This window comes from Sinocyclocheilus anshuiensis, unplaced genomic scaffold (genome assembly GCF_001515605.1).
Source record: "Sinocyclocheilus anshuiensis isolate Anshui unplaced genomic scaffold, SAMN03320099.WGS_v1.1 scaffold1425, whole genome shotgun sequence".
NCBI classification, from domain to species: Eukaryota; Metazoa; Chordata; class Actinopteri; order Cypriniformes; family Cyprinidae; genus Sinocyclocheilus; species Sinocyclocheilus anshuiensis.
Genome location: NW_015551044.1, coordinates 1,310,967 through 1,338,518, shown reverse-complemented (window position 1 = coordinate 1,338,518; position 27,552 = coordinate 1,310,967). Strand labels below are relative to the sequence as shown.

At 33.4% G+C, this 27,552-nt stretch overlaps 1 protein-coding gene across 1 annotated transcript in view; it reads right to left on the bottom strand.

Annotated features, from left to right (window-relative positions):
• Positions 1–2,636: 2,636 nt before the first annotated feature.
• Positions 2,637–27,552, bottom strand: part of LOC107661601 (electrogenic sodium bicarbonate cotransporter 1-like) — a 68,951-nt gene continuing 44,035 nt past the window's right edge. The window contains exons 8-29 of the mRNA XM_016451265.1: positions 27,070–27,165; positions 26,586–26,662; positions 23,531–23,688; positions 22,564–22,651; positions 22,325–22,479; positions 21,607–21,723; positions 20,656–20,830; positions 18,345–18,478; positions 16,073–16,295; positions 15,751–15,796; positions 14,714–14,772; positions 14,351–14,539; positions 13,199–13,312; positions 11,815–11,976; positions 11,434–11,612; positions 10,172–10,244; positions 8,675–8,743; positions 7,743–7,850; positions 7,576–7,641; positions 4,685–4,846; positions 3,161–3,228; positions 2,637–2,869 (exon numbers count right to left, since the gene is read on the bottom strand). Of these exons, the coding sequence (XP_016306751.1) occupies positions 2,761–2,869; positions 3,161–3,228; positions 4,685–4,846; positions 7,576–7,641; positions 7,743–7,850; positions 8,675–8,743; positions 10,172–10,244; positions 11,434–11,612; positions 11,815–11,976; positions 13,199–13,312; positions 14,351–14,539; positions 14,714–14,772; positions 15,751–15,796; positions 16,073–16,295; positions 18,345–18,478; positions 20,656–20,830; positions 21,607–21,723; positions 22,325–22,479; positions 22,564–22,651; positions 23,531–23,688; positions 26,586–26,662; positions 27,070–27,165 (2,627 nt within the window). The 3' untranslated portion in view covers positions 2,637–2,760. The remainder of the gene's footprint in view (positions 2,870–3,160; positions 3,229–4,684; positions 4,847–7,575; positions 7,642–7,742; positions 7,851–8,674; positions 8,744–10,171; positions 10,245–11,433; positions 11,613–11,814; positions 11,977–13,198; positions 13,313–14,350; positions 14,540–14,713; positions 14,773–15,750; positions 15,797–16,072; positions 16,296–18,344; positions 18,479–20,655; positions 20,831–21,606; positions 21,724–22,324; positions 22,480–22,563; positions 22,652–23,530; positions 23,689–26,585; positions 26,663–27,069; positions 27,166–27,552) is intronic.

Sequence of the window (27,552 nt, the reverse complement as noted above, 5' to 3'; positions counted from 1 at the left end):
CAGACCAAATTTGTTAATACAAGTCACGCGTAAGTAAACTGTTCTCTCATTGGTCAAAGTTCCACGGTTTATTTTCCGGGATTCCACTTAGCTGCCACGCATGTCATCCGTCAGGATGGAACGACAACAGCTTCGCGGGCTTATCGTTGGGTTTTTTTTGTAGCTGTTGTTATATTAATTTATCATTTTGAGCAGGAGTCCATTTTTAAAATGCACATACTAGGAAGAAGAGCAATAAGACGGCATTGTAAAATGAAAAAGTGCACTTTGATTTTTAAAATCTGGTTAAATGTTTACCCCTTTCTCAAATCGAGCTGATCTCAGATGCCTGTGACGTCACACAGACACGCCCCTCCCATGATAGTTTGATTGACAGTAGCGTTTCAGCACAGTTTTTTACACTACCATTGAGAAATTTTAACCAAACTATGTTACAGACTTTTCATTAAGACCCTAAAGAATCATATCAACTTGTGGAAAATGGGCATCCAATGACCCCTTTAAGACTATGGCTTTAAATCAAACAAAATAGCGTCTTTATGTCATTCGTGTAGTGAAATATACATCCAACACATAAAAGCTCATTTGAATGCATCACACCACCAGAAAGAGGTTTAATAATTGCTTTAATTTGCCCATCGCCTCACAGTGCTACAGGGTGATTCCCTTTTACAGAACAGCAATCAACTGTTAATCTCATTATTGCCTGTAGCGTCATAATCAGAGAGTAAGACAGCTTCCAGAAGAGAATTAAGGACAATAAATACATCTCAATATTAGGTTTTAAAAAACAGCATCTAAAAGAAATGATTTATGAAAACACCATTTCACACTACATATGCATCTGGCTAAAACAGTTCAGTCATTGAAAATGCACAGGCAATGCGATACAATCCAAAGAAATGGAAGACCTTATTGATCAGAGATGATAATGATGATGATAAACAGATCTATATACAAACACTGACTTGCGTCTCTAAATTCAAGTTTTAACGACTGTGGCGTATATATATATATATATATATATGTTGTGATGTTTAAAAAATTCATATGCATCTGGCTAAAACAGTTCAGTCATTGAAAATGCACAGGCAATGCGATACAATCCAAAGAAATGGAAGACCTTATTGATCAGAGATGATAATGATGATGATAAACAGATCTATATACAAACACTGACTTGCGTCTCTAAATTCAAGTGTTAACGACTGTGGCGTATATATATATATATATATATATGTTGTGATGTTTAAAAAATATTCTACACCAGATTTGCCGACTGAAATATCCTTGTGCTGAACGTAAGAGAAAATGATCTGTCTTAATGGCAGTAGTTAAGTTCCCACACACACAAAAACAAGGAAATTTGCTTATTGCTGTCACTCGGTACAGCTGTTCCACATTAAATCTCATTTATTGAGTCCTTACACCTCTCAACGTTTCATCTCAGTATAAAAGACGTCGCTATCAACAGCATTGCTTCTTTAAAAAAAAAAAAAAAAAAAGTACAATAAAAATATCCAGATAATAAAATCACCATAAATCATCTGCTTCATAGTAAATACATTAAACGCAATCACATTGAAAGTATCCGCCCTGTTATGGATTGTCATTTACGAACGAAGAAACAGATTTGGAGTTCACAAAAGGGCAGAGGGAATTTAGTCAAGAGGCATCCAGTGCGGTTCCCGCTCTTCCCGTCACGCGACTTTAAGATTGCCGTTGACATCCATTACATACTGCATAGAGAAATGCTTCACTCAAACACAGAGTGCCTGGCACCTACAGTCCATTATAAGAGGTAGAACTAGAAAATCATATTCATTGTATTCACGAGTGTTTCCCACTTTAAGTGTCTTGTTAAGAACAAGGAAAAAAATTGTCTTTAAAACTGCAGTTTCCCTTATTGGGATAAATAGTTACGGCCACCATTGTGGTTTAGTAATATTATATGCTTAAATACACTTCTAAAAGACTAAAGGTTTGAGTTTTCGGAGAAAAAAAAAACATACTAAAACTATGGAAGCCTGTTTATGCAATTGAAAAATAAATATGGTTATTCAATTCTGAATTTGTTCTTGCAATTCTGTTTAAATCTCACAATTCTGACTTTTTTTTTCTCAAAATTGTCACATAAAAGAATTAGAATTCTGAGAATAACAGTTGGAATTATGAGCTACATAAAAAAAAAAAAGAATTGAGAAATAAGTAACAATTACATTTGTATTTTTTTATTCTGTGGCTTCCATAGAAAAGTGAATTTGTTCATTGATATTTTTAGAAAATTTGATCTAATGTGCTCATTTGAATGAAGTGCAGTACTTTAGCCAAAAGAAAACTCAAACCTCAAATTTGTTTTGTTTTATACATGATTTTTTTCTACACTATTAAGACTGATTATGACATCATTCTGACATGCTTTCTATTTAATAAAATATGGTTATAAAAGTTAAAAAATTATTGGAAAAAAATCAGTCTGGACCCAGAACCTAAAAATAAATCGTTAGAAAAAAATACTTTTTTCAACTTTCCAACAGTAATGCTACCAAAACGTCAGAAGGACATACTGAGGAGCTCAAAAATTAAATAAAGTTGTAAAAACTCTTTGGTAAAGAGTTTGTGTTTGTGCAGCTATTGGTTGTAGTGTCGAAATGACATTTGTCTTTTTTGGACTTTAAAAAGAAACATTCTTGTTTAGGTGATTGACCAAACCATCATCTGGACCTAAAAGTGTATGTGTGAAAGTGTTTTCAGGAGTGTTTAAAGAGACGTTTCGGAGGCTGGAGCTTTCCAGAAGAATTTGTTGTTGTCGGGGTCCAAATCGATTCTGATCTGAGGCACAGTCTTCTTAAAGGGGTTTAAATCATGACTAGGAGAAAGCGAAAGAGAGAGCTGTTAGATATGATTACAAAAACACACAGCATTATAATGCTAACTGATTGGTCTGCCAATGCATTACAGTGATTTTACCAAAATTAAGACTAAAATTAGCATGGTAGTGCTGGTTCCATCAGCTTGACCAGCACTAACAACCATAAACCAGCCTGAGCCAGCATGGAATTCATGTTGATCTAAGCTGGATAATTATAGACATGCATGTGCACACAAGCGCACACAAGCTCACACACACACACACACACACACACACACACAGATTTACCTTGACACAGTCTTGGAAAGGAAAAAGTGCTTTCCATCAGTAGGGAGTGAGGAAGGACATGGGCTTTCCTATCAGAAACAAACACATGTGCTGTTAATATACATACATACACATGGCAGATTGTCAAATCATAGAGGGTTAACATAAAGGTGTTATGACGCAGCTGAAAAGAAGAGTTGATTGGTTAGTGGTTAGAATTAAACAGAAGAGGAAATGCAGAGATAAAACCCATCAGGTTAAAGTCAACATTTGCAACCCATGATGTGACACTTGCGAATGAAACAGGATATTAAATGAAAACGATGATTCGGTGTTTTCTTGAGATTAAAACATAATTTTGTGATCTTGGAGTTGGTACATTTTTTAATGTTTCTGAAAGAATCTCTTCTGCTCACCAAGGCTGCATTTATTAGATCAAAAATAAAGTAAAACCAGTAATATCGTGAAATATTATTATAATTTAAAATAACTGTTTTCTATTTGAATACATGTAAAAATTTCATTTATTTCTGCGATCAAATCTGAATTTTCAGCATAATTTCTCTAGTCTTCAGTGATCCCTCAGAAATCATTCTAATATGCTTATTTGCTGCTCAAGAAACATTTATTAATATTATCAATGGTGAAAACAGTTGTGCTGCTTCATATTTCTGTGGAAACTAATAAAAATTTTTTAGGATTCTTTGATAAATAGAAAGTTCAAAAGAACAGCATTTATTCATAATAGAACTCTTTTGAGGAATAAAAATATTAATTTTGTAAAATAAATTGCTATTGAAGGGTCGTCTGAAGGTTGTGAATAGGAATAGTTTTTTAAACAATGTGCATTGTTTCTCCCACAATAATTAACAAAAAGGATCGTCAGTGCAACAGTTATGGACCTGAAATCATTAATCGTTAAATTCCACATAATTCCCATCCCTATAGAGCAAAATAAATCCAGGTGCTCGGAGAGATTGAGAAATAAGTGCAAAAAGTGAATTGGTTTTAAAGGTGGATCAAGTTATTTCGCTAAAAGACAAACATTTGCAATGAATCACGCACGAAAAGAACAGGAACATGTATTAGGAAAGTAAATAGGGTCCATTTTGATTGCATGTTGACTTTATTAATACATACAGTACACACAGAGATTAAGCGTGTGTTATCTGTTACTGATCCACACAGACCAGGAAACCAAGCAACAGCATAAACAAAGAGAAAGACGGGATTCAGAGATGTTTTCTGGAGGAGCGCGTGAGGAAAGCTGGAAGAGGGGAGGGAGAGGCCATTATTAAAGTTGTTAGTAAGAGGACAGAGTGACGGCTGGAGCCCCTGCGTGAGGTGGAGGGAAACCCTGTGTGTTTACTCACGGTCTGAGGGCTTCTCCCCCAGCACTGGCTCCTGTTCCATGGCCTCCATGGAGATCTTTATGCTGGGAACGTTCTCATTGGCTGGAAAATCCGACTGTAAACGCAGGGGTGGGACATTCTTACCACTGCAGCTTTACTGAAGCACTTGTTTCTAACACAGAGAGAGACTCACGTCGTTCATGTCGCTGTCAATGCTGCCTTTCTTTTTCTTCTTCTTTTTCTCGTCCTCTTTCTTCTTCTTGTCTTTCTCGGGCATGATGTCATCCAGGTAACTGAGATCGTGCTGCGAGAACACGTAATCCATGGCTTTTCTCACCGCGACCAACGCAAGAATCTGGAAAAGAACAGAAAGAGATCTCAGATGTGTGAAGATTAACCCTGTATAGACTGACATGAAATAATAGTCTGAAATGTATTTATTTATTTCGTTTTGGAAATGGAACCGTTTATAGAACCTTTAATAAGATAAAATAAGAGATTGTTATATTTGATACATCAGGCTCATATTGTATAATATAGAATATATTGAGAATAAGAATAAGGTGCTCTTTTCTGTTAAAGAAAAAGCAGCTCAGTTTTATTCAGAGGCCCAAACTGAGCAAAAATATGCAATTTGATGCAGTTTCTGACATTTATGTGGTCAAAAAGAAAGATGAAATTCTGATAGAAGTCAATGAGATCTTTATAACAGTATAAAGTATTACGCTACATACATAAAGTGCATATAAATATCAGTTTTCACTCTTTATGTTCCAATAATGTCTTAGTAAGATGATATTTAAATGCTTAGTTTTAGGATCAAAACATATAATGCAATGCAATGCAATGATGATTGAGAAAAGACCAAATAAACAGTTCTCAAAAGCCTGATGATCATATTTGCGACTCGTGATTTTTCTAAAAAATGATGTATGGATAATCAAGTAAACCTAAGCTTCAGTACAGTAAATGTTCAACTTCAAATATTAATTAAAGCTGCAAGCAGCGATGAAAGGAATTCTGATAGAAGTCAATGAGATCTTTATAACAGTATAAAGTATTACGCTACATACATAAAGTGCATATAAATATCAGTTTTCACTCTTTATGTTCCAATAATGTCTTAGTAAGATGATATTTAAATGCTTAGTTTTAGGATCAAAACATATAATGCAATGCAATGCAATGATGATTGAGAAAAGACCAAATAAACAGTTCTCAAAAGCCTGATGATCATATTTGCGACTCGTGATTTTTCTAAAAAATGATGTATGGATAATCAAGTAAACCTAAGCTTCAGTACAGTAAATGTTCAACTTCAAATATTAATTAAAGCTGCAAGCAGCGATGAAAGGGCCCTCGCACCCGGGCTCACCGCCACCCGGTGGCCATAGGAAAACAGCAAACGGTGGGCAATATGCTTTTAAAGTGATAAATATAGGAATATGTCAAAGTCATTTATATGTGCCAAATTTCCTGCTGCCAACAGGTGGCGCTATGATTATAACTGAATATTGGTCTTTAGATGTGTTCATGCCAAGACATGTGAAGTTTGGGGTAAACGTGACACTTCCTGTTGCCAGCAGGTGGCGCTATGACTGTAACTGAATATGGGCATGGACATGTGGTCAGGATACAACTGTTATTAAAAGTGTGAAGTTTGGGGCAGATTGGATATCGTTTGTTTGAGTTATGCCGGGTTCAGACTACACAATATTTTTGTCGGTCACGATAGTCACTGTGTCAGATTACACGATTTTGACTCTTAAAATCTTGTCGTGTCGTGGACAAGAAACATGTCAGACTACACGTTACTTCCCTACCATTCATCGCGTGCCTTCTTTAACGACACGCGTGATGTCATCGAGAAGGCGGAACTAGCGACTGACTTCCGAAAACAAGAGTGTAAACATTGCTGAAGCGCTTCCGCTATAATTCGCCAGCATTTTTCTTTCTCTGTTCTGTCGTGGTAGTCCCTCGATGACACATCATACAGGCAGGAGTACTGTTGCCACAGCTCCACGAACCTTTCCTCCATCTCATAATTCCACCTAGCAGCACCATCATCTCTCTTTCGTTTTGCCATGTTTGAAACCTGTGTATGAAAGAGCTTCTGTGCTGCTATTGGTCAACGTCACCAATGTGACAGAACTCGTCGTGGACGACAGAAAAAAAATTAAACATGCTAGTCTTTCTGTCGTGATGTTGTGAAGCATCGCAGACGCGGAATCGGTTGTCGTCCACTATGACACACTACACGTGCTGAAACGATGGAATCTTGCGTCCCGATGCCCATTGTCGTTTACGAATCCCCACGACACCCTACGTCAAGCAAATCGTGGCAAAATCGGGCTAAAATCGTGTAGTCTGAACTGGGCATTACAGCAACTTTCTGTTTCATGGCGAAACATCAAATTTTGTCAGGCCGCCAGGGACACGCCCTTCGACGAAAACTCAAGATCTTCACAATTTAGCATCGCAAAGGCCTTATGATTACACTCAGCAAATTTGAAGACGATCCGATTAAAACTGTAGGAGAAGTTCGTTAAAGTACGAGGCCTAAAAATAGCAAAAACTGCGCAAAAATCATACAGGAAATTCAAAACAACGGACTTCCTGTTGGGTTTCGGATTTTGAACCCAGAGACTTTTTTGTAGGTACTGGTGTGTGTCTACCGAGTTTCGTACATGTATGTGAAATGTAGCTCAAGGGGCACTTCGTTGAAATTTTACAGGTGGCGCTATTGAGCCATTTTGCCACACCTAATTCTGAAACCCATATCAGACGTAATTTTTCGCCAGTTCTGACGCGTGTGCAAAGTTTCGTGAGTTTTTGAGCATGTTTAGGCTCTCAAAAATGCGATTCCAATAGGGTCCTCGCACCACCGGTGCTTGGGCCCTAATAAAGATATAAAAGTTATTATGTTTACGTCATAAAAAATAATAAAGATTTCATAGCAAAAGACATGCTAACCACAACCTAATTCATACTAAAGGCCTTTTAATGCTAAAAAGTATAAACTATAAACCAGTTTTGTGTGCAGTGCACATGACCATTAAACCGACTGAGTGTATTTTGACTCACCATCACAGGAAATATGATGGCTGCTACTGTTGACTTCAGCACCCACAGCAGAGCCAAACACAGCACCTGTGACAGACACACACATTCATCATGCATATACAGCACTAAAGCTATAGATCTGAGCCCTGTAGGAGGCTGAGCATGTGAGCACACACACACACACACACCTGTATGAAGGTGAACAAGTGAACCCGTCTGAGCGGTACGTGTCTCAGGTAGATCAGATCTGGTTGGTGTTTTGCAGGCATCAACAAGAGCTGGAGACGATCCATAAACTACAGACACACAAAAAAATATTTATTCATAGTTTATTCAGAGGCAGATATCCTTTTGTCACAAAAAAAACAAAAAAAACAAAACAAAACAATATTTAGAAAATTAAATATAAAATTATCTTTATCTAATTTTATATTAAAATTAATTAATAAAATTATTATATTATTATTTCATTTTAATATATTTTCTATTTAAAAATGTTTAATGTAATAATAAATACACAAGTAAATAAAAACATTCTGTATATAATATAATGTAATATGTATATATAAAAATTAAACTATTTAAAATGATCTTATTTAAATATATAATATGCAATATGTATTCTATTAAACTACTTAAAATAATCTTATAAAAATATATAATATATATGTATTCTACTTTAAAAAATAAAATGTAATATTTTTGTATATTTATTATATACAAAATACATTTAAAAAATCCAGTTGTCACAAAAATGTAAAATAAATTATAAAATAATAATAATAAAATAAATAATATTGACTAATATAATAAAAATATAATATTTACATAATAAAAAAATATAGATTATTTCTGTAAAAGGGTTGGGATGACTTATGCATCAAGGTTTAACAGCAAGCACCATTATTTAAACACATTTTGATGCACAAATCTGTCCTGAAGTGCTCTAGGTTTCTCCAGGCATTTTACACCCTGAAAATCCTGCATACGCCTGATTTATCAGATCATGTTCTGGAATCGGTCGGGTTCCCAGGCTCCAGCGGAGATCAGGTAGTCAGGAAGATTAGGGTCTCTTTCTGCCGAACAGTAACATGACACTCGCTGAGCTGCATGAACTCACCTGGACGCCATTGAGAGAAGCAACACCCATGTAGAGGAACACACCGTACAGCACGGGCATAGGGATGAACTGCAGGGGTCAAACCAAACACACTGTATTACAGAATTATATAAATAATACCGCTTCAGTCTGTCTTCAAACACACAGAGCAATACTGTACACACATACAGAATCAAAGGTTACGCAAAGACAAAAGCAGTATCCACCAAACACACCCCAAATCCAACCTTGTCAACATAATATGCTCCAAAGGAGGAGATTTGAGCAATGCAAACAGCTTATAATGAAAAAGAATTTGTGTTATTGACAGAAAGCACACAGAAATGAAAGCCTCTACATCCTGGTATGAGTTTTTTCCCACTCACACGTCAATATCCTTTACCAAACTGTGATGTTTACAAAGTAAATCTCCAGTGGGGGGCAGTAACTGCACTAACCACTGAAAAAGTATACAATTATACCATAGTTTAATGTTTTTTTTGGACATCACAATTATATCATGGTGTCTTGGAGGTACCAACCTACAGAAAAAAGTACTGTGCCAGTACCATGGTACAGTGATAGTAATACCACAATAAAGATAATATTTATAAAGAATTGATAAATGTCTAAATATTTATAAATAATACACATTATAAATGTTTATATATTTAATATATCTAATGTATGTATACATAAACATTAAATATATCAATATTTAGAAATTATTTATAAATATTTAGACAGTTATAAATAAATTTTTTAAATAATTAACATTTATTAAATATGATCTTTATTGTGATAATATTTATAAATAATGCACATTATAAATGTTGATATAAATGTTGCTCCGTTTTTTTACAATTTTCAAAAATCATGTTTTTTTTATTATGTTATCATGTTTTTATTGCTTTTTATTGTGTTAGTTATCTGTATTTTTTTGTTATTTTTTAATCTAATCAAAATAACCCAACTGCAGTTTGATTGAGATTAAGTGGAATGCACAATGAAAAAACATGATTTTTGAAAATTGTTAACAGCTGAGTTTTTTTAACCTTTTTTTTCCATAAATGTGAATTTAAGTAATCAAGTTTAATGGAGTTGTGGATACAGGGCCAAATAAATATAAGCCTATTTAATTCACTTAAGAAAAATAACTAGAATTGCTTAAAATACCCTAAGAAATATTTTGTAGACACAACTGATATTTTCTTAAATACTCTTCTGTTTACATCACAGATATGAATTATGATCCTGCTATTTGACAAGCGAGAGTCATAAGTCATTCATATTTGTGGTCTGTTTTCCCAGAAGAGAAAGAAACGGATAAATATGTTTATGTGCTAAAAAAAGCATATTTTGTCAACTCTTAGTAGGATACATGAACTCAAAGCAAACACACATGCATTAAACACTATAAACCTCTTTAACATTCGGTCTTCTTCTCCTGGAGAAAGATCAGTTTTAGTAAGTAAAAAGACAGTATGGAGTGAGTTTAATCAATATGAAAGTTCAAACCTTCAGAATGGGGGCCATGAGGACCGACAGACCCGTCAAAATAAACACCATTGTTCCTGTGACTCTCTGCTCCCTGCATGAGAAACAATCAACAAAACCAGCATAAGCCACACTCATGTGAACTGATTCAAAACACACATGACAATAAAGCAACACATGACTAGTCATAAACTGACATACCAGATCGTTCATTTTAGATATTCAGGCATTTTGAAATTATTAGCATTAAGTCTGCTTGAGCGATAAAAGTGGAGTGTTGACTCCTCCTAATGTTAGCCTCATCAATGCCTAATAAACGTTGATGGATAATAAACTACTTCTGCTTTTCATTTTATTAACGAGTTTTGGGTAAATACTGTGCAAAATAGGTGTTTATCTCATGTGATGTCATTAAATTGTATATACATTGGCATTATATTTACATTTACACCAGTGTTATTTTATTATCACTGATACACTATTATCATTTTAGATTTTATTTTGATATTTGCTGTTTTCACTAAGTTTAGTTAAAGTTTTAGTCCTTTTTTGTGTTTTTGTCATTTTGCTGTTTTTTTTTAAATATGTCTATATAGTTACTAATATTTTTATTATTATTATTTTATTATTAGTTTTAGTTATTTTGGTAACTTTACAATAAGGTCTCATTTGTTAACATTAGTTAATGCATTAACTAACATGAATTAACAATTAACAATTTTTTACAGCATTTATTAACCTTTGTTAATGTTAGTTAACAAAAATGTTCATATTAGTTCAGAGTACATTAACTATTGTTAACAGATAACTTTTTATTTCTATAATGTACCAGTAAATGTTGAACTTAACATTAACTAAGATTAATAAATCCTATATAGGTATTGTTCATGTTACCTAATATAATAATTTGATGTTCACAAATGAAACCTTATTGTAAAGTGCTACTGTTATTTTAGTATATTATAATCTATATCATCCACATTCTATGTAGATATTGAAATCAGGCATATAAAAAATCCATACAGGTCAACTTTTCCACATTATGCTGGTTGTTGATGGTCTATTTATTGACATTATGCTGCATAGCCCCGCCCACAGTGAGATCTCATTGGTCAAAAATGCTGTTCCATATAACAGCATATTAAACTTGTTTAATTGGTTGTGACTGGTTGTCTTTTAGTGAGGATGGACAAACCTCTTGATGCTGTAATCAAGTTTTTCCTATAGATAAAATACAGTGTGGAGTGACTTAAGCGAAGTTTTCCTCAAGATTTCAACCTCACCTGACTCCAAGGAATTTGGGCTGTTCCCCGGGTGCCGAGGTCTCAGTTTCCATCTTGATGGAGTCTATGTGTGCGATGGAGATGACGGTTGCTGCCACGTACCACGGCAGACCCATGAACGAACACACCATCAGGAGAATGGAGACCCAGAACAGGTCCAGGTGATACCCGGCTCCCTTCTGCACTCAGAGCGAGACAAATAACACTCGTTACCTATAGTAAATGATCAGTTCTCCATATTAAGCACAGTAGTGTGTGTTTGAGATCTGATTCCTGTTAGCGTTAGGTTCGCGTGCAGCGGTGTAATCCTCTGACCATAATCCCTCATTATACTCCACAACAGCCCCAGAGTCTGTGTAACATCACATCAGCCGTTTGTACCTTCAGCTTGTGCTCCTTGCGGTTGACGATGACCGCCGTGATCTGCTGGTCCATGAAGACGAGGATGGTGACCAGAAGAGCAGGCAAGAACGAGGCCAGGTAAACCCACCACGGGTTTCCTCCAAACGGAGGAACAAACCAACCACGATTTGGACTCGTTGGCTATTTAGGGTAGAAAAATACAGGATAATTAGAAATGTTAATAAAATTAAAAAAATAATATATTGATACTATATTTAGTTTGTATCTTGAATATAATATTTTATTATATATTATAAAACGGATAGTTCCGGTCCTTGATTCTGATTGGCTGAGCCACGTTCGAAGCTGTTGTAAAATACTCTACAAACACACACCTTTGTTTACGTTTGTCTGTTGCTTGGCAACCACTTTGTTGCAACCACAACTGATTCTGAGGAACTACATTGTTTGGTGGAAGAATACTGTTTTTATTTATATCATTAAATAATCATTATATCATTTAATAATTTATATCATTTATTTGCTCTGCTTTAGTTTGTGAAACCTTGCTACGTATATGGAATGACCGTTTTATAAAAGCAATAAGCCCCGTGAAGCCATGGTTTACAGTGAATTTATAACAGTTAAGGGGCATTGTTAGGCACGAGCTTATTGCTTTATTTTATTTGTGCTGTTGCTTGTATTTAGATTATTTGTTCTTATTTTCTTTATTTTTATTTGGCAGTATAGTTTTTTTCCCTAAACATAGCACATACCGAACCGTACCGAAAACGTGACTCTAAAACCGTGATACAAACCGAACCGTGAGTCAGTTGAACCGTTGCACCCCTAATATATTTACATTTACATTTCTTCATTTAGCAGATGCTTTTATCCAAAGCGACTTAGCAAATGGCTGCAATATAACAAAGAGTGAAAAATTTAAGGGGGTCTGAATACTTTCCGTACCCACTGTATATTCAACATTCACTTTATAATAATTTTCATTAGCAGAGATTATATAATTTATGCATAGTATATAGTTATAGTGTCTACATTCAAATGGAAATATGAGCATCACAATTATATTTGAAACTAAATTATCTATTGATCTGTTATATATTATATCATATATTATGGTTTGTTAGCATTACTAATGAAAGTTATATTGATTCAGCTTGTACCAATACAGATTTTGCAGTAACAATACAAGCACTGGATTCTCACATGACGTACCTGTAGAGTTGTGTCTGTTTGTGACACAGACACACATACACACACACACACACAACACACACACACACACACGTATTAGAGGTTTCAAGTGTCAGACTTCAGTGAGTGGTTTGGGACTATTAAAGGATTACTGTAACAGAAGTGCCCTCACAAAGACACTAGACCCATTCAACACACACATACACACCTTGAATTCACTTGGCACTAGTAGCTTGGGTGTATCCACACCGACCAGCGCATCCACACCACAGAAGATCAAAATGGCCAGAATAATGGCAAAGTCACTGATCAGTTGGCGGACCTGCAAAATATAAACAACTATTCAGCATATGACTTCACATGGACAGTTCAAACAGTTCAGATTACGTAAAAATAACATTTTTCAGCATATTTTATTTAGTTTATTTAATACATTTTTTTATAAATACATTTATACATTTTTATCAGTATTTTTTGTTGTTTCAGATTTTATGTTATAATTTATAAAATAAATGCATAAGGGAAAGTGGAACTTTTTGTAGTTCACGTAAAATCAATATAAAACCATTTTACTTGAATAATGTGCCATATATATAAGCAAAGCAAGATATTCAATGAAAAAAATAGGACAACACTTGATCTCAATCAAATCAAATCAAATCAAAATGAATAGCATGTTTAATAATGACTAAAAATGTGATTTATATGTTTTATAAGTATAACAAAAGAGTTATAACAACTAAAAACGTATGCAGGACGGGCGCATTTTACATGTATGTAAAAAAAGAGGATGTAAGAATGTCTAGATCAAAATTGCCAAATGAAAAAAAAAGCTCATTAGTAAACTGCATGTTGCATTGGTAAATTTAATACTAAATAATCAAAAACAAAAACAAATGCATCACTGATCATTGACACGAAATGCACTATAAATACCAGAATCGAAAGTGAAAACTATAATCTTTAAATCTAATCTCTAATTAGTGGAGATTAATGGAGATTTATGATGTTTTAATGAGTGCAGATTGGTAATATGCTACAGCATTTTTGGACGGATCAGTGACGGACTATTTTCCATTACAGCTGCCAAACCAAAATACTGCTTTAATTCAGAAGCAATGAGTTTCAGATTGAAGCTTAAAGCCTGTGTGTGTGTGAGTGTGTGTCTGTGTGTATGAGAGTGTGTGTGTGTGTGTGTGTGTGTGTGTGTGTGTGTGTATGAGAGTGTGTATGTGTGTGTGTGTGTGGGCAGGGTTTCCTAGTCCTGTGAGGAGGAATATCCTCATGAGTAAAGCATAAGCCAATTAAGATCCTCATTAATGAGTGCTGATGACGTGTGTGTGGGTGTGTGTGTTTTTACCGTAGTTGGGAAAAACTGGCTGGTTTTGAACTTCTTCAGACCCATGGAGCAGGTGTATGTGCCGAAGAACAAGATGAAGGACATCAGTGTGATATCAGGGACGAATTCACACGCCGGTCCCAGCAGCTGACCGCCCCACTCCAAACACTCAGAGCGAGTCAAAGACGCCCAGGTCGCGTTCAGATGGTGCTGCGCAGACACAAACATCAACAATTATCCCCATTCATATAAATACAAAACCATTCAATCTGTTTAAATATCATATGTGTTGTATTTGTGCAGTAACTGGCCATTTTTTTAACTGATCTAAATGTACTCATGCTTTGTGGGTATTGTAATATTTTAATAATGATCAACACAAACCTGTCCAGTGCTGTTCATCAGAGCCTCCATTTTCTCCATATACACAGCTGAAATGTTGCCTTTTGAATCAAAGACACAAAACATAAGTTTAGTTTTATTTTAAACCTGATGTTGAATGTCAGTTTCTCTCTCACTCATTTTCTTGATCAGTATTTTTTCCTGATTTCTAATAAAAATATAGTCATGTGCAAAACTAAGTCATGAAGCAAAACTAAAAGAAAATGTCTAAAATTCAAAGTAACAATTTGTCAAGAGGGTGAAAAAAAACTTTTAAATATTATATTTTCTCTGAAAACAAGTATTAATGTGTTAATATATTACTATTAGTATATTATTATATTTATAAAAATAAATAAATTAATAAAACAGATAGATTAATTAATAAGAAAGAAAGAAAGAAGCATGTATAATAATTAAAAAAATGTAAATCATAAAATACAGTAAAATTTGTCAATAGAGTAAAAAAATAATAAACATTTAAATATTTAGATATTTCTCTGATATGTTTCTCTGAAAACAAATATTTATGTTACTATATTATTATTATTACAAAAATATAAAAATAAAAATAAATAAACAGCATGTAGAAAAATGATAAAAGAAATGTGGAAAAGCTAAAATAACTGAAAATTTACCATAAATTTACCAAATGCAAACAAAAAAAGCACATTAGAAAACTGTATGTTGCACTGTTAAATGCAATATAATATTAAATAAACACAAAACATGAGTATTATGGGTTGTTTTTTGATAAGAATATCCAAATCATGTGCATAATTGAAAAAAAAAAAAAATGAAAATGTAAAAAATTCAAAGTAACAACCTGTCAATAAAAAAATAAACCTTTAAATATTAAGATATTTTCTCTGAAAACAAGCAACGATGTTAATATATTATTATTATTATTGTATTAATATATTAATAATAATAACTTTAATAAAAATGTAAATGCTAAGATAAATACTGATTATTTTATCTCAGTCTGGTGCACACACACTTTCTCCCTGATCTTCTCCTTCACAGGATCGTTGTCTCACCGTCTGGAGGACTGCAGTGGCATCCGTACTGCGTGACCAGGTCCATGTTGAAGTCTGAGTTGATTGGATGATGGTGAGCCAGTTTGAGCATTTTCATTACATTACATTTACATTTATAGTTACATATATATTTATATTTACATACATATTTACATTTTAATAACAAAAATATGTATATTAAAATATATAAATATAAACGTAATTTTTGAATTAAGAATTAAATATACATAGACAGTTTTACTTTATTTTAATTTCTTTTATTATTTCTTTTATTATATACATAAATATGTATATGTCATCCGTACTGCGTGACCAGGTCCATGTTAAAGTCTGAGTTGATTGGATGATGGTGAGCCAGTTTGAGCATTTTCTTGAAGGAGTCGTAGATGAAGATGAAGCTGATGAGAGCAGAAAACCCCTCCTCTGTGAAGCGGGTGAAGTACTGCACCAGGAAGCTGGCGTCTGTGGCGACCAGGACCAGACACAAGAAAGCAGACCACAGACCGATCCACAGCCGGAACTCCAGATAGTCGAAATCATTATCCCTGAACCAATCAAAAACACACATCAGCATCACCCACCTACAAACCCAGATTAGGAGGAAAACAATCAGCCAATCAGAGGATGAGAACAAAAATGATTCGCAATATGTTTGAAATGTCATACTTTCCTCTGGTTTCAAAACAAATTTGCATGCAGTATGCATACCGAGTATGCAAATTTTCTTTTTGCATGGATTACCTGGATGGGCTTCTTTTCTACTCAAAATATTTAATACATAGTCAGAGCACTTATGTGCCACTGATCCCATAATGCAATGCTCTAAACTGAAAGCAATTTTTTTATCTCCTTTTTAAAACTCCCAACTCATTAAAATATATCTGTATATATATTTACATTTTTAATTACATTTTAAATATTATATATTTTTATTTATTTTAATTGAATTTAATTGAATAATAATTATTATTGATTTTATCTTTAATTCATTATTATTAATTTTTTATTAAAAATGTAAGCACACACATACATTTGTTATGTATGTTTTTGGATTCATTTCCAAACGACTCTTCTCTTATGTTCCTTGTGTTAAAGACTGAATTCAGATGCTTTTTTGATCAGAAAGTACTAATCATGTTAGCATGCAACATCTGATTCATCTAATATATGACAATCCATAATTCTAGACTCAGCGCTTTAGATGGAAACCCTCAGTGAAGCTGAATTGATACACGCCAGCAGAAGCAGACATGAAATCTGACTCAATTATTCATAATGGAACATAAACACAGAAACCTGAAACCTCACAGAGAGACAGAGAAATGGGACCTTGGCGGAAACGGGAAAACAATAAGATGTATCTTGATTCCAGATAACTCGGAACGTTTTGTGCCTCAGATGACAAGAGTTCCTGAGATTGCTGCTTGTTTTTGGTCAAACTAAATATGACACATCAATACAGAAAGGAAGTATAAACTTTACTGATTTACTGTCTGGGTTTGTGGATGATCCAAATCCAAGCTGATGTTTAAACATACTTCTCTGAATTAAATGAGAAACGGATAAGCTTGGCTATAAAATCTGACTGGAATAAATCATATAAACACATCAAATCAATTAATGAATCAAGCTGCAATGAACAATTAATATAAAAAAGCCTAGAGTTAAGAACCTAGATTGCACGGGCAAAATGTTTTTTTTTTGTGACTTTTATTCACGTTTTTATTAAAAATCCAAATAAATCGTATAGGAATAAAATAGTACGATATTTACAAAGTAAATAATTAATAACAAATAAAGTATTTTTATTATGAGTGAAGTTGTAACGAACTATTAAAAGGATGAACAACCTACAGTCTATACTGCACAGTAAAATAATGACTGATTGTGGCTATTATTAATTTAATTATTTAATAATAATAATAATAATAAATAATTAATTTCACAAGTAAATAATATATCATATAATATATAAATAAAAATAAAAGAAAATAAATATAATAAAAAATAAAATTATATAATATTTTTCTATATTTAAAAAATAATACACTTGAGTAAATGAAATATTATTGACAATACACAAAAACAATTATTCATATTTTTTGGTTTTATTATTAATACAAACATTTATTAAAGATTTATTTTATTTTTCCCACTGTAAAAATGCAGCAACTATAATTATTAATAATAATATAATAATTATAATGATAATTAATATATTCAAATAATATATGTGACCCTGGACCACAAAATCAGTCTTAAGTAGCAGGGATATATTTGTAGCAATAGCTAAAAATACATTGTATGGGTCAAAATTATAGATTTTTATTTTATGCCAAAAATCATTAGGATTTCCAGATTTTCAAATATTGTCCTATCCTAACAAACCATACATCAATGGAAAGCTTATTTATTCAGCTTCCAGGGTCACATATAATGTATTTATATATATAGTAATGTAGTAATGATTTCACCACATATCACATTTTTTCTAACAGCTATTGTTAACAAAATCATCCGCTGATGGCTTATTATTTTCGTATGTTCTTGTGTGCACATGCTTTAGTATGTCTCTGTGTGTATGTGACACCCACTTGCTGAAGTTAAAGAGCAGGCGCTCAAAGACGAGCACGGGTCCGGTGCTGCTCAGGATAGTGAGAGGCTGACCCGCAAACAGACAGAACACAGCCCCAGCCAACGCCGTCCCCACAAAACTCTCCAACACACCCTGCACAGACAGACAAAAACACCGACGTCAAGCGGAAAAACTACAGCGAAGGTAGTGCATTTGAAGGCATGTCTGCGGGAAAGCACTAAAACAGCATCTCTTATCAGATTCGAGCCTGTATGTGACGGCAGCTGTTTCTTCAAAAGCACATTTCTGCCTCACAGTCAAATCTGAAAGTGCTTATTCAGACAAACGCCTGTTTCCAACACAAACCACTGGAGCTTTCTTACGCAAGCATCACTGTTGCATCTGCTCATACTATGGATTAGTTTGATTTAAACAAAGCTCTAGCTATTAAACTTAAGTGTGTCACTCATACACAGTAAGAAAACATGCCATGTAAAAACAAAATGTCTGTCAAGACATTTTCTGTTAAGTTTATGAACTTTTCCTTCCACCCTAAAAAACACAATGCCATGTATAATTCAAAAAGTATTACAGTAAAACACCTATAAAAAATTAATATGGAAAATCCCTTCATATTAACACAGTATATCTGGGCCCTATTTTTTATTGACTTTTTTATAGTATAATGCATTATTATTATTATTAATTTAATCAATAATATAATTAAATAATAACAATAATACTAATACTACTACTAATAATAATAATACACTGAATAATAAATGATTATTAAAAATACATGAATTATTCTTGTTGTTGTTGTTTATTGATGCAATAATTTACTGAACAATCAACCATTAAAATGATAAACAGCCTACAGTTGGAGGGTGAATGAATTATTAACTGTGATTATTATGTTAATTTATAATAATAATAATAATAATGTATATTTAACATTTTATAATAATAATAATAATAATAATAAATTATTCTTAATAACAAAAAAGTATTATTATGATTATTACTATTATATAATGTTTGCTGTTTATTATTAATTCAATAAATCATTGAACGACAAACCATTAAAATGATAATAAGTCTTCAGTTGGATAGTGAAAGAATTATTCATCATGATTATTATTAATGTGCCGATAATAATAATAACAACAACAATATTTAAAAAGTAAATAAATAATAATAATATATTTAATAATTACTATTAATTAATAATAAATATATAAATTATTGTTAGTTATCATTATTACATATTTTTGTTTTTATCATTAAAACTGATAAACAGTAATGTTTTTTAAAATCCCATCAACTTACATGGTCCAAAGGCCTATCACAGCATATTTAAACTGTTCTGCATTCAGATTTGTGTTTACGTATCTGATATGTATACATATTTACCTCCAAACACAAGTTATCTTCAAGGTTTTTTAAACTTTTGAGGCAAAAAAAATCAATTCGCCAACCTGCAATCTGCATCTAAAGCTTTAATTTGCGTATCTGAGGCAGGCTTTATAGGTAAAGGGCAGAGGTCAGGAGAAGGATTCCTTTAGAGGGATTTTTCTGAAGTGTATTTGTGTGATTTTATGTGTGTGTGCGCTTGTGTGTTATCTGAGACTATTTATAGCTGATCCTCCTTAGCCTGCGCCATATACATGCACTGCTAAATATATATGCGCAAACTCTGCGGTATGCACATGTCTGAAAGTACAACGCACAATCCTGACACTATTTATACACACAGTTGTTCGAAGAAAAGTCACTCTCAGTATAGCACGGATCAAATCCCAACATGTACATCTGTTTCCAAACGGCCGATCTAGGAAACACATGACATGTTTGACGTGACATGTTTAATAATCAAACAGCTGTCTGTGGCCTTTAAAGGTGACATATCATGAAAATCTGACTTTTCCAGGTTTTAAGTGCTATAATCAGGTCCCCGGTGCATCTACCAACCAAGGAAACATGAAAAAGATTAACCCAGTAACTTTGTTTTGGTAAGCATTTTTCTACAAGCGTCTGAGAAAACGAGCGGTCTGATTTTGCTCCCTTGGTGACGTGGCAAAGGGTCTCATTATAATATTACCGCCCCTTAATCTGTATGAGCTGAAACTTAACAGACACATTCTGGGGACACCAGAGACTTATATTACATATTGTAAAAAGGGGTATAATATGTCTCCTTTAAATCCCCAGAGCTGTGAACACAACGAATCGAGCTCCCGAATAAACCTAGCTCAGCCAAACCATCTGACACTAGTATAATACAAACTCACAGCGATAAGACACTCAGAAAAAGACGTGAAGCGTCGAACCTGCATGTTGTCAGTGGCATCTCCCAGCAGGCCTCCGAAGGTGATGGCGTTTGTGACGGTTCCCAGGTAAATGAACAAGATGGCAGACAGAGACTGTATGTTGAGAGCGTCGTAAAAGTCGCTGGCGTAAAACGGGAGCTTCCTCTTGACGTCCAGAATGAGACCGCCGCAAAACCTACAAGAGCAAGAGATTGTTTTCGCTTACTGAAAAATGTTTGGTCAGGTAACCTGAAAAAATAACTTCTTTTATTGAAGTAAAAAAAAAATTCAAATAAATGTTTAATATGGCATATAACAAAAGTAAGTATTAAGGGTCTGATTAAGCAGAATTTTTTCTTACATTACTGTTCAAAACATTTTTTTTTTGTGAAAAGAAATGAATACTTTTATAGCAAAGACACATTAAACTGATCAAAAGTGACAGTAAAGAGATTTATAATGTTACAAAGATTTCCATTTCAAATGAATACTGTTCTATTCATCACAGAATCCTGAAATCATGGCTTCCACAAAAAAATATTTGTTTTCAACATTGATAATAATAAGAAATGTTCCTTGAGCAGCAAATCAGCATATTAGAATGATTTCTGAAGGATCATGTGACACTGAAGACTGGAGTAATGATGCTGAAAATTCAGCTTTGATCACAGGAATAAATTACATTTTAAAATATATTCAAATAGAAAAGTGTTATTTTGAATTATAATAATATTTCACAATTTTACTGTTTTTATTAGATTTTTGATCAAATAAATGCAGCCTTGTTTGAGCTCTTTCAAAAACATAAAAATTTCTTAAATCTCAAACTTTTGAATGATTGTGTAAATACAATAACTGCAATTTTTTGCACTTTTCACAGTGTAGAAATAACAAAGGCCAGTATAAACTCAAGTTAACTGTTAATAAAGCAAGTGTTCATGAATATGTATTAGTGTGTGTTTATATACTTACTTGCCAGTAAATTTGAGTTCATCACCGACCGCGTGGCCACCGCCGCCTGCTGGACTCCCGTCATGAGGAGTACCGCCGTTCATCTGAAGACTTTCCCCTCCGGCAATATTGTTTTTACTAAACACACACACACACACACACTCAGTTTCATTGGTTTTCGTTTTAATATTACCTAATTTGATGATGCTGATTCAAAAACACCAATAAAAACTTTGCATCACATACAGTTTTTCACAAAAAAAAAGAATGAAGATTTTCAATTATATATATGTATCAGCTTTAATGCACTTATTAAACTAACAAAAGCAATCAAACATCAAATGTTTTGATGACAAAAAAGAAGCATTCAAAATGTTTAATTTAATTTATAATCTGCAAAGGCGTGTAAAAATCAGGATTAGGCAAAAATTCATTTCTTCTGTGTCATTCATACATGTGAAAATCCTGAGAATTGAATAAATAGTTGTAATCTGGCTCAGGTTCAGACAGGGATCACGTGTTTCTGCTGACTAAAGGATAAAACAAGACTTTTTTACCTTACGAATGATTGTCAAAAGCAAAAATGCATCATATTTTGTGAGAAAGAGTGACATGCTTGAGCAAAACAGACACTATTTTTGGAATCAGCAGCCCAAAATTAGTAAGCAACAACAAGTATTGGATTTCATTCATCAGATATGATGCAGGGCGGTGTGGTATGGTCATTGGTTGCTGGTACCGTTTATCTGCAGACGGGATGGATTTAGGAGGTTCGATCCTGATGTCAGGGTCCCATTCACCTGGAGGAAGCACAATGACTTCATCCAGGAACTCATCAATGCCTGCCAGCAGGTCACCGCGGTCTTTCGCTTTATAAGCTATGTCATGAAACACCTGCAGGAGCCCAAACCGCACAGTGTTAGGCCACAGTTCAGCTAAAATCACCTAAATATTATATTAGCATGCACATAAACACACCTCATCAGACATGAGCGTGGCGATGGCACGTCCGATCTCACGGTATGACTTGGCCTTTCCTTTGGGCCCCAGCAGAATAAAAAGGAACCTACAAATACAAATAGATATTGTTATTACTATCACAAGTAATGGATGTGAATGGCACAGCTTTAAAGAAAGAGTTCACCTAAAAATGAGAATTTGCTAAAACAAAATGTAACATCCTCAGGTCATCTAAGATGTAGATGAGTTTGTTTCCTCCTCAGATTTGGAGAAATGTAGCATGGCATCACTTGCTCACCAGTGGATCCTCTGCAGTGAATGGGTGCCGTCAGAATGAGAGTCAAAACAGCTGATAAAAACATTGCAATAATCCACAAATAATCCACCACTCCAGTCCATCAGTTAACATTTTGTGAAGAGAAAAGTTGCATGTTCGTAAGAAACTAATCCATCAAGGTCTTTTTAACTTCAAACCATTGCTTCCTGATGAAATAAAAGTCTTATATATCCATAATATTGCTTTCTCCAGTGAAAAAGTCATCAGTCTGAATCAGGAGAGAAATCTGCTTACAAGATTACTTACAAGTCAAAACAGTCCAAAACAGTTACAAATATTAGTATGTCAAGTGTATTTTGATGTATGAGAACAACAGGGGATGGACTTTTTCACTGGAGGAAGCGTTATTATGGATTATGGATTCATTCGCATTTTAGCCAGCAGCAACAGTTTGAAGTTAAAAACATCTTTTTGTGAAGCTTTTTACTTCACAACACATTAACTGATGGACTGGAGGGGTGTGGATTACTTGTGGATTATTGTGATGTTTTTATCAGCTGTTTGGACTCTCATTCTGACGGCACCCATTCACTGCTGAGGATCCATTGCTGAGCAAGTGATGTAATGCTACATTTCTCCAAATCTGTTCTTTTCAGCAGTTTTTCATTTTTAGGTGAACTATTCCTGTAAAAACAGTGAGTGTGTTACCGTGTGGGAACAGGAACCTCGGTGAGTCCTCCTAACATGACGGCCTGCTGGAGACGCACAAACGCCACGAAGGGAGTGTCCAGAAAGTCCACCTCGCCGACCAACACGTTTGACGCTTCTGCATCTCGGGGAACCTTCTTCATGAATTTATTATTCAACTAGAGAGATAAACAAAAAAAAATGGATTTTTCACTAAATTAACTTTATTAATGGTTTATGGATACTATGAAAATCACTCTGTGTTTATTACTGCAGATATTGCCAATCCTCCAACAATATTGCATCTATAATGCAAATATTGTTGGATCTTGTATAATAAATTGCCCATGATGTTACTCATATATATATATACGAGTATATACTCAATATATATATATATATATATATATATATATATATTCCAGGCCAGTGTTATTTTAATATTTTTATGTATTACAATAGTATTTATTTATGATTTAATATTATAAATACACATAATAAAAACATAAATGAAAAAATATTTTATAAAATATAAAATAATTATGAATTCAAAATTTTGAATGATTTTTTTATTTAATATTTTCGAGTTTAATTTTTTTATTTTTAGTAAATTTGTTGTGTATTTGATATTTTTTATTAGTTTCTGTTTCTCTCAAACATCTCTATTTCTACTTTATTTTAATTTCAGTTTTAATTTGAGTAATTTTAATACTTCAACTTATTCGATTTCAGTTATTTCATTTTAATTCAATTTTTGTTTGTTTTCCATCTAATATTTATATTTATTTACATTATCTCTGCTTTATATCAATCAATAAAAATTATTTGTAATAATTTAGTTAAATGTTTTAGCAAACAATCACATCACTTTTCCTGGCTCTTATTTTTAAAGCATGCAGTTAGTCAGGGTGCGAACTACGGGGGAGCTAGGGGGAGCTCGGCTCCCCTATATAGTGCTTGCATAAAGCAAGTAGTGCATACACTTGTAGCTGTTATGTATCTTTGTAAGTCATTGTAAGCCCCCGCGCAAGCACACGAACACCCCCCGTTATAAAAAAACATCAAGTGGGCTCCCCCAAAGTCCACGGTATAGTTCGAACACTGCAGTTAGTTACCAGAAAATAAATAACTTTGCATAAATGGAAAGTGTATTTAAAGTAATACATTTACAATGGAAGCATAAAGTTGTTCAGTGTATCTCACTATATATTATATATTATATCTCTGATCCATATTAAACTCTACTTTGATTTTTTGATTTTTTAATTTAATAAAGAATTGATCAAAAGAAGCAATACGTTTCTTCATGAGATTATATTTGAGGTCATATTTCAGTGGAATATTAAAGTCTGATAAGACTTAAGCAGCGTGGAAAGAAACAAGCTCACAACTAGCATAAACAAAAGCACTTCATTAGCGCTAAACTCTGGGATGACATCCAGCCTGAACACACACAGACACAAAAGAGGCCTTGTGTGTGTGCAATGTTTGCGGTTTGGCTGTTTTTCTTCTGAGGTTATCAGTATAATTACAGCAGTGTGAATAACACACAACAAGAGCTCTGTGCGATTGACAAAGCTCTCCCGCTAATCCACAAATATTGACACAACTGACGACAGCGGCCTTGTGTGAAAGACAGCCACTGAGTTTCAATTGTGTGCTACTGTGTTTGAAAAAGAGTTTCTTTTTCTTTTTCTCACAGGAGAAACAGGCATCAATCCTGTCTCTAATGAACGCTTGGTGGGAGAATCTCACAAAACCTGTTATATATATATATATATCTTCAAAATACCACAAAACTGTCAAGAAAATGAAGCCTATTTTAAAACCATTACTTTCATGGTGATTAAGCACATTTCACAAAAAAGAAATTATTTTTGTAGTATTTTTTCAATGATACAATTATTATTAATATTAGTTAAATGTGGATGATAACAAGAATAATTGTTAATATTTTAAATTAAATAATAATAATAATATTTTAAATAAATATGCATTATTATATCATTGAATTATGAAGCATGTATATTTAAATTGTATACGTGTGTGTGTGTGTATTAATTTAAAGATCATTACTATAGGTGTTATTATTTAAAATATATTTAAGAAATATGTCTTTATTAAAAATAGTTTGGCAGCTAAATACCAAAATATAATGGAAAACACTCTAATTTACATAACTGAGTTTAATTTAAAATGATGCAAAAAATATTTAAAATAATTAAAAATAAAATAAAAATACATAAAAATAAAATAAGTATTATTATTATATAATATATACTACATTATAATACTGTCTATTTTTCTAAGCATACATATTAACTTTGTTATACGACTGAATCATTGTCACTGGAATCAAAGTTCTCTTTTAAAGAAACACTGTAAATATAAGAGTAATTACAAGCAAAAGGAAGTTAACAAATTGAAGAAACCGTTCTATGTATTTATTGTTCATGCACCAGTAATACTTAAGCGATGAATCACATCAGCATTAGGGTATGGGTCACTGTATTTGTTTGTATTTAAAAGATGTGCGATGTAGAGGGGTTTCAGTGTTTTGAAGAGGGTGAGTCACATGAAAACTGTCAAGATCATGTCTGTTTATCTTTCACCCCAAAATGAGAAAGAAAATTAAGCCTACATTTCGACCATTTTTGCATTGTTCCCACCCATCAAACCTTTTCTCATACCTTTACTGTAAAAAACAAAAAAAAAGGTAAATCTTAATTCAATTTCATTCAAGGTATTTATATATCATGGTAGTATTTGCTGATTTAAAAAAAAAAAATCTAATGAGAAATAACTAAATTTATATAAAAACTGGACTGTATGCACAGTAAAAATGTTTTTTTAAGTTATCTATTATATATTTTATAAATATAATTTTGGAGGAAATGTGGTTAATTGTCCAAAAAATCTTTTTCTTTTTTTTGAATTTGGGGAAAATGTCACCTCGACATTTTCATGAGATTCACTCTGGCCCAATAATATTCTTCTTGCAGATTGAATATATACTTCTACATGTGGCAAAACTGTTCACACACTTACATTCGCACAGAAACACACTTCACAGTACCTGGTCTTTCTCAGGTTTGTCTGAGAGATCGCTCAGGCTGTTGGAGGTCAGGTTACGATGGGCCGTGGTCGGACTACCTGCAGAGGTCACACAAGGTCAAAGGTCAAACACTGATCAGCTGCTAAAACACTGGAAAATACAAACAAAGAGGCCCAAGAGTCTCACATAAAAGTCATTTTGTGTATCTACATCACAATAGATTCATTTAGTAACTTGTTTGACAGTTTACATAAAACTGTAATCCTTTAATGCAGTGGTTTATTAAGAGATTGTCAAAATAAATAACAGTCATAGAAACACTCATGTGTTTCAGCATAATTACTACTTACTATTTTTAAACTAAAGTTTAAGGCGACTTTTACTTTTAAAAGACTAGAGCTGATCTTTCAAAAAAGAACCAGACTACAGTATATTTCTTCATCTCTAGACTCACAGATTAGCAAATCTAGCATGAATCAGTCTGAATCTTCAGCTACAGACTTACAGAGAAGTCCCATGCTGTTGCTTCTCTGCATCTGAATTTGCTCGTCAGGTTCAAAGGTGGTAAAGCAAGGCACAGAGTGATCGAGAGGACTGCGCGCTTCACACACACACACACACACACACACACGGGAAGACAGGGCGCATGCATGTCAATCAAGACACGTGGGAGGGACGAAAGACAGGGAAGAGAGAAAAGAAAGCATTAGAGCAAAGAAATCGATTACAAATCTGGTTCAAAGCGCTGATTCAGAATTCAATTGGAGCACTTCAAAGCGCTGATTCAGAATTCAATTGGAGCACTTCAAAGCGCTGATTCAGAATTCAATTGGAGCACTGAATAAACATTAAAATATACAACATTTAGGAAAACCAAGCAGAGTTTGAAAAGAAGGCACAGCAAAATTTTCTTTATTTTATGAATATTTATGAAACAGGAGAAACCAGTGTTGGGGAAGCTTTGAAACGACTGCTTTGAATTTGAGAT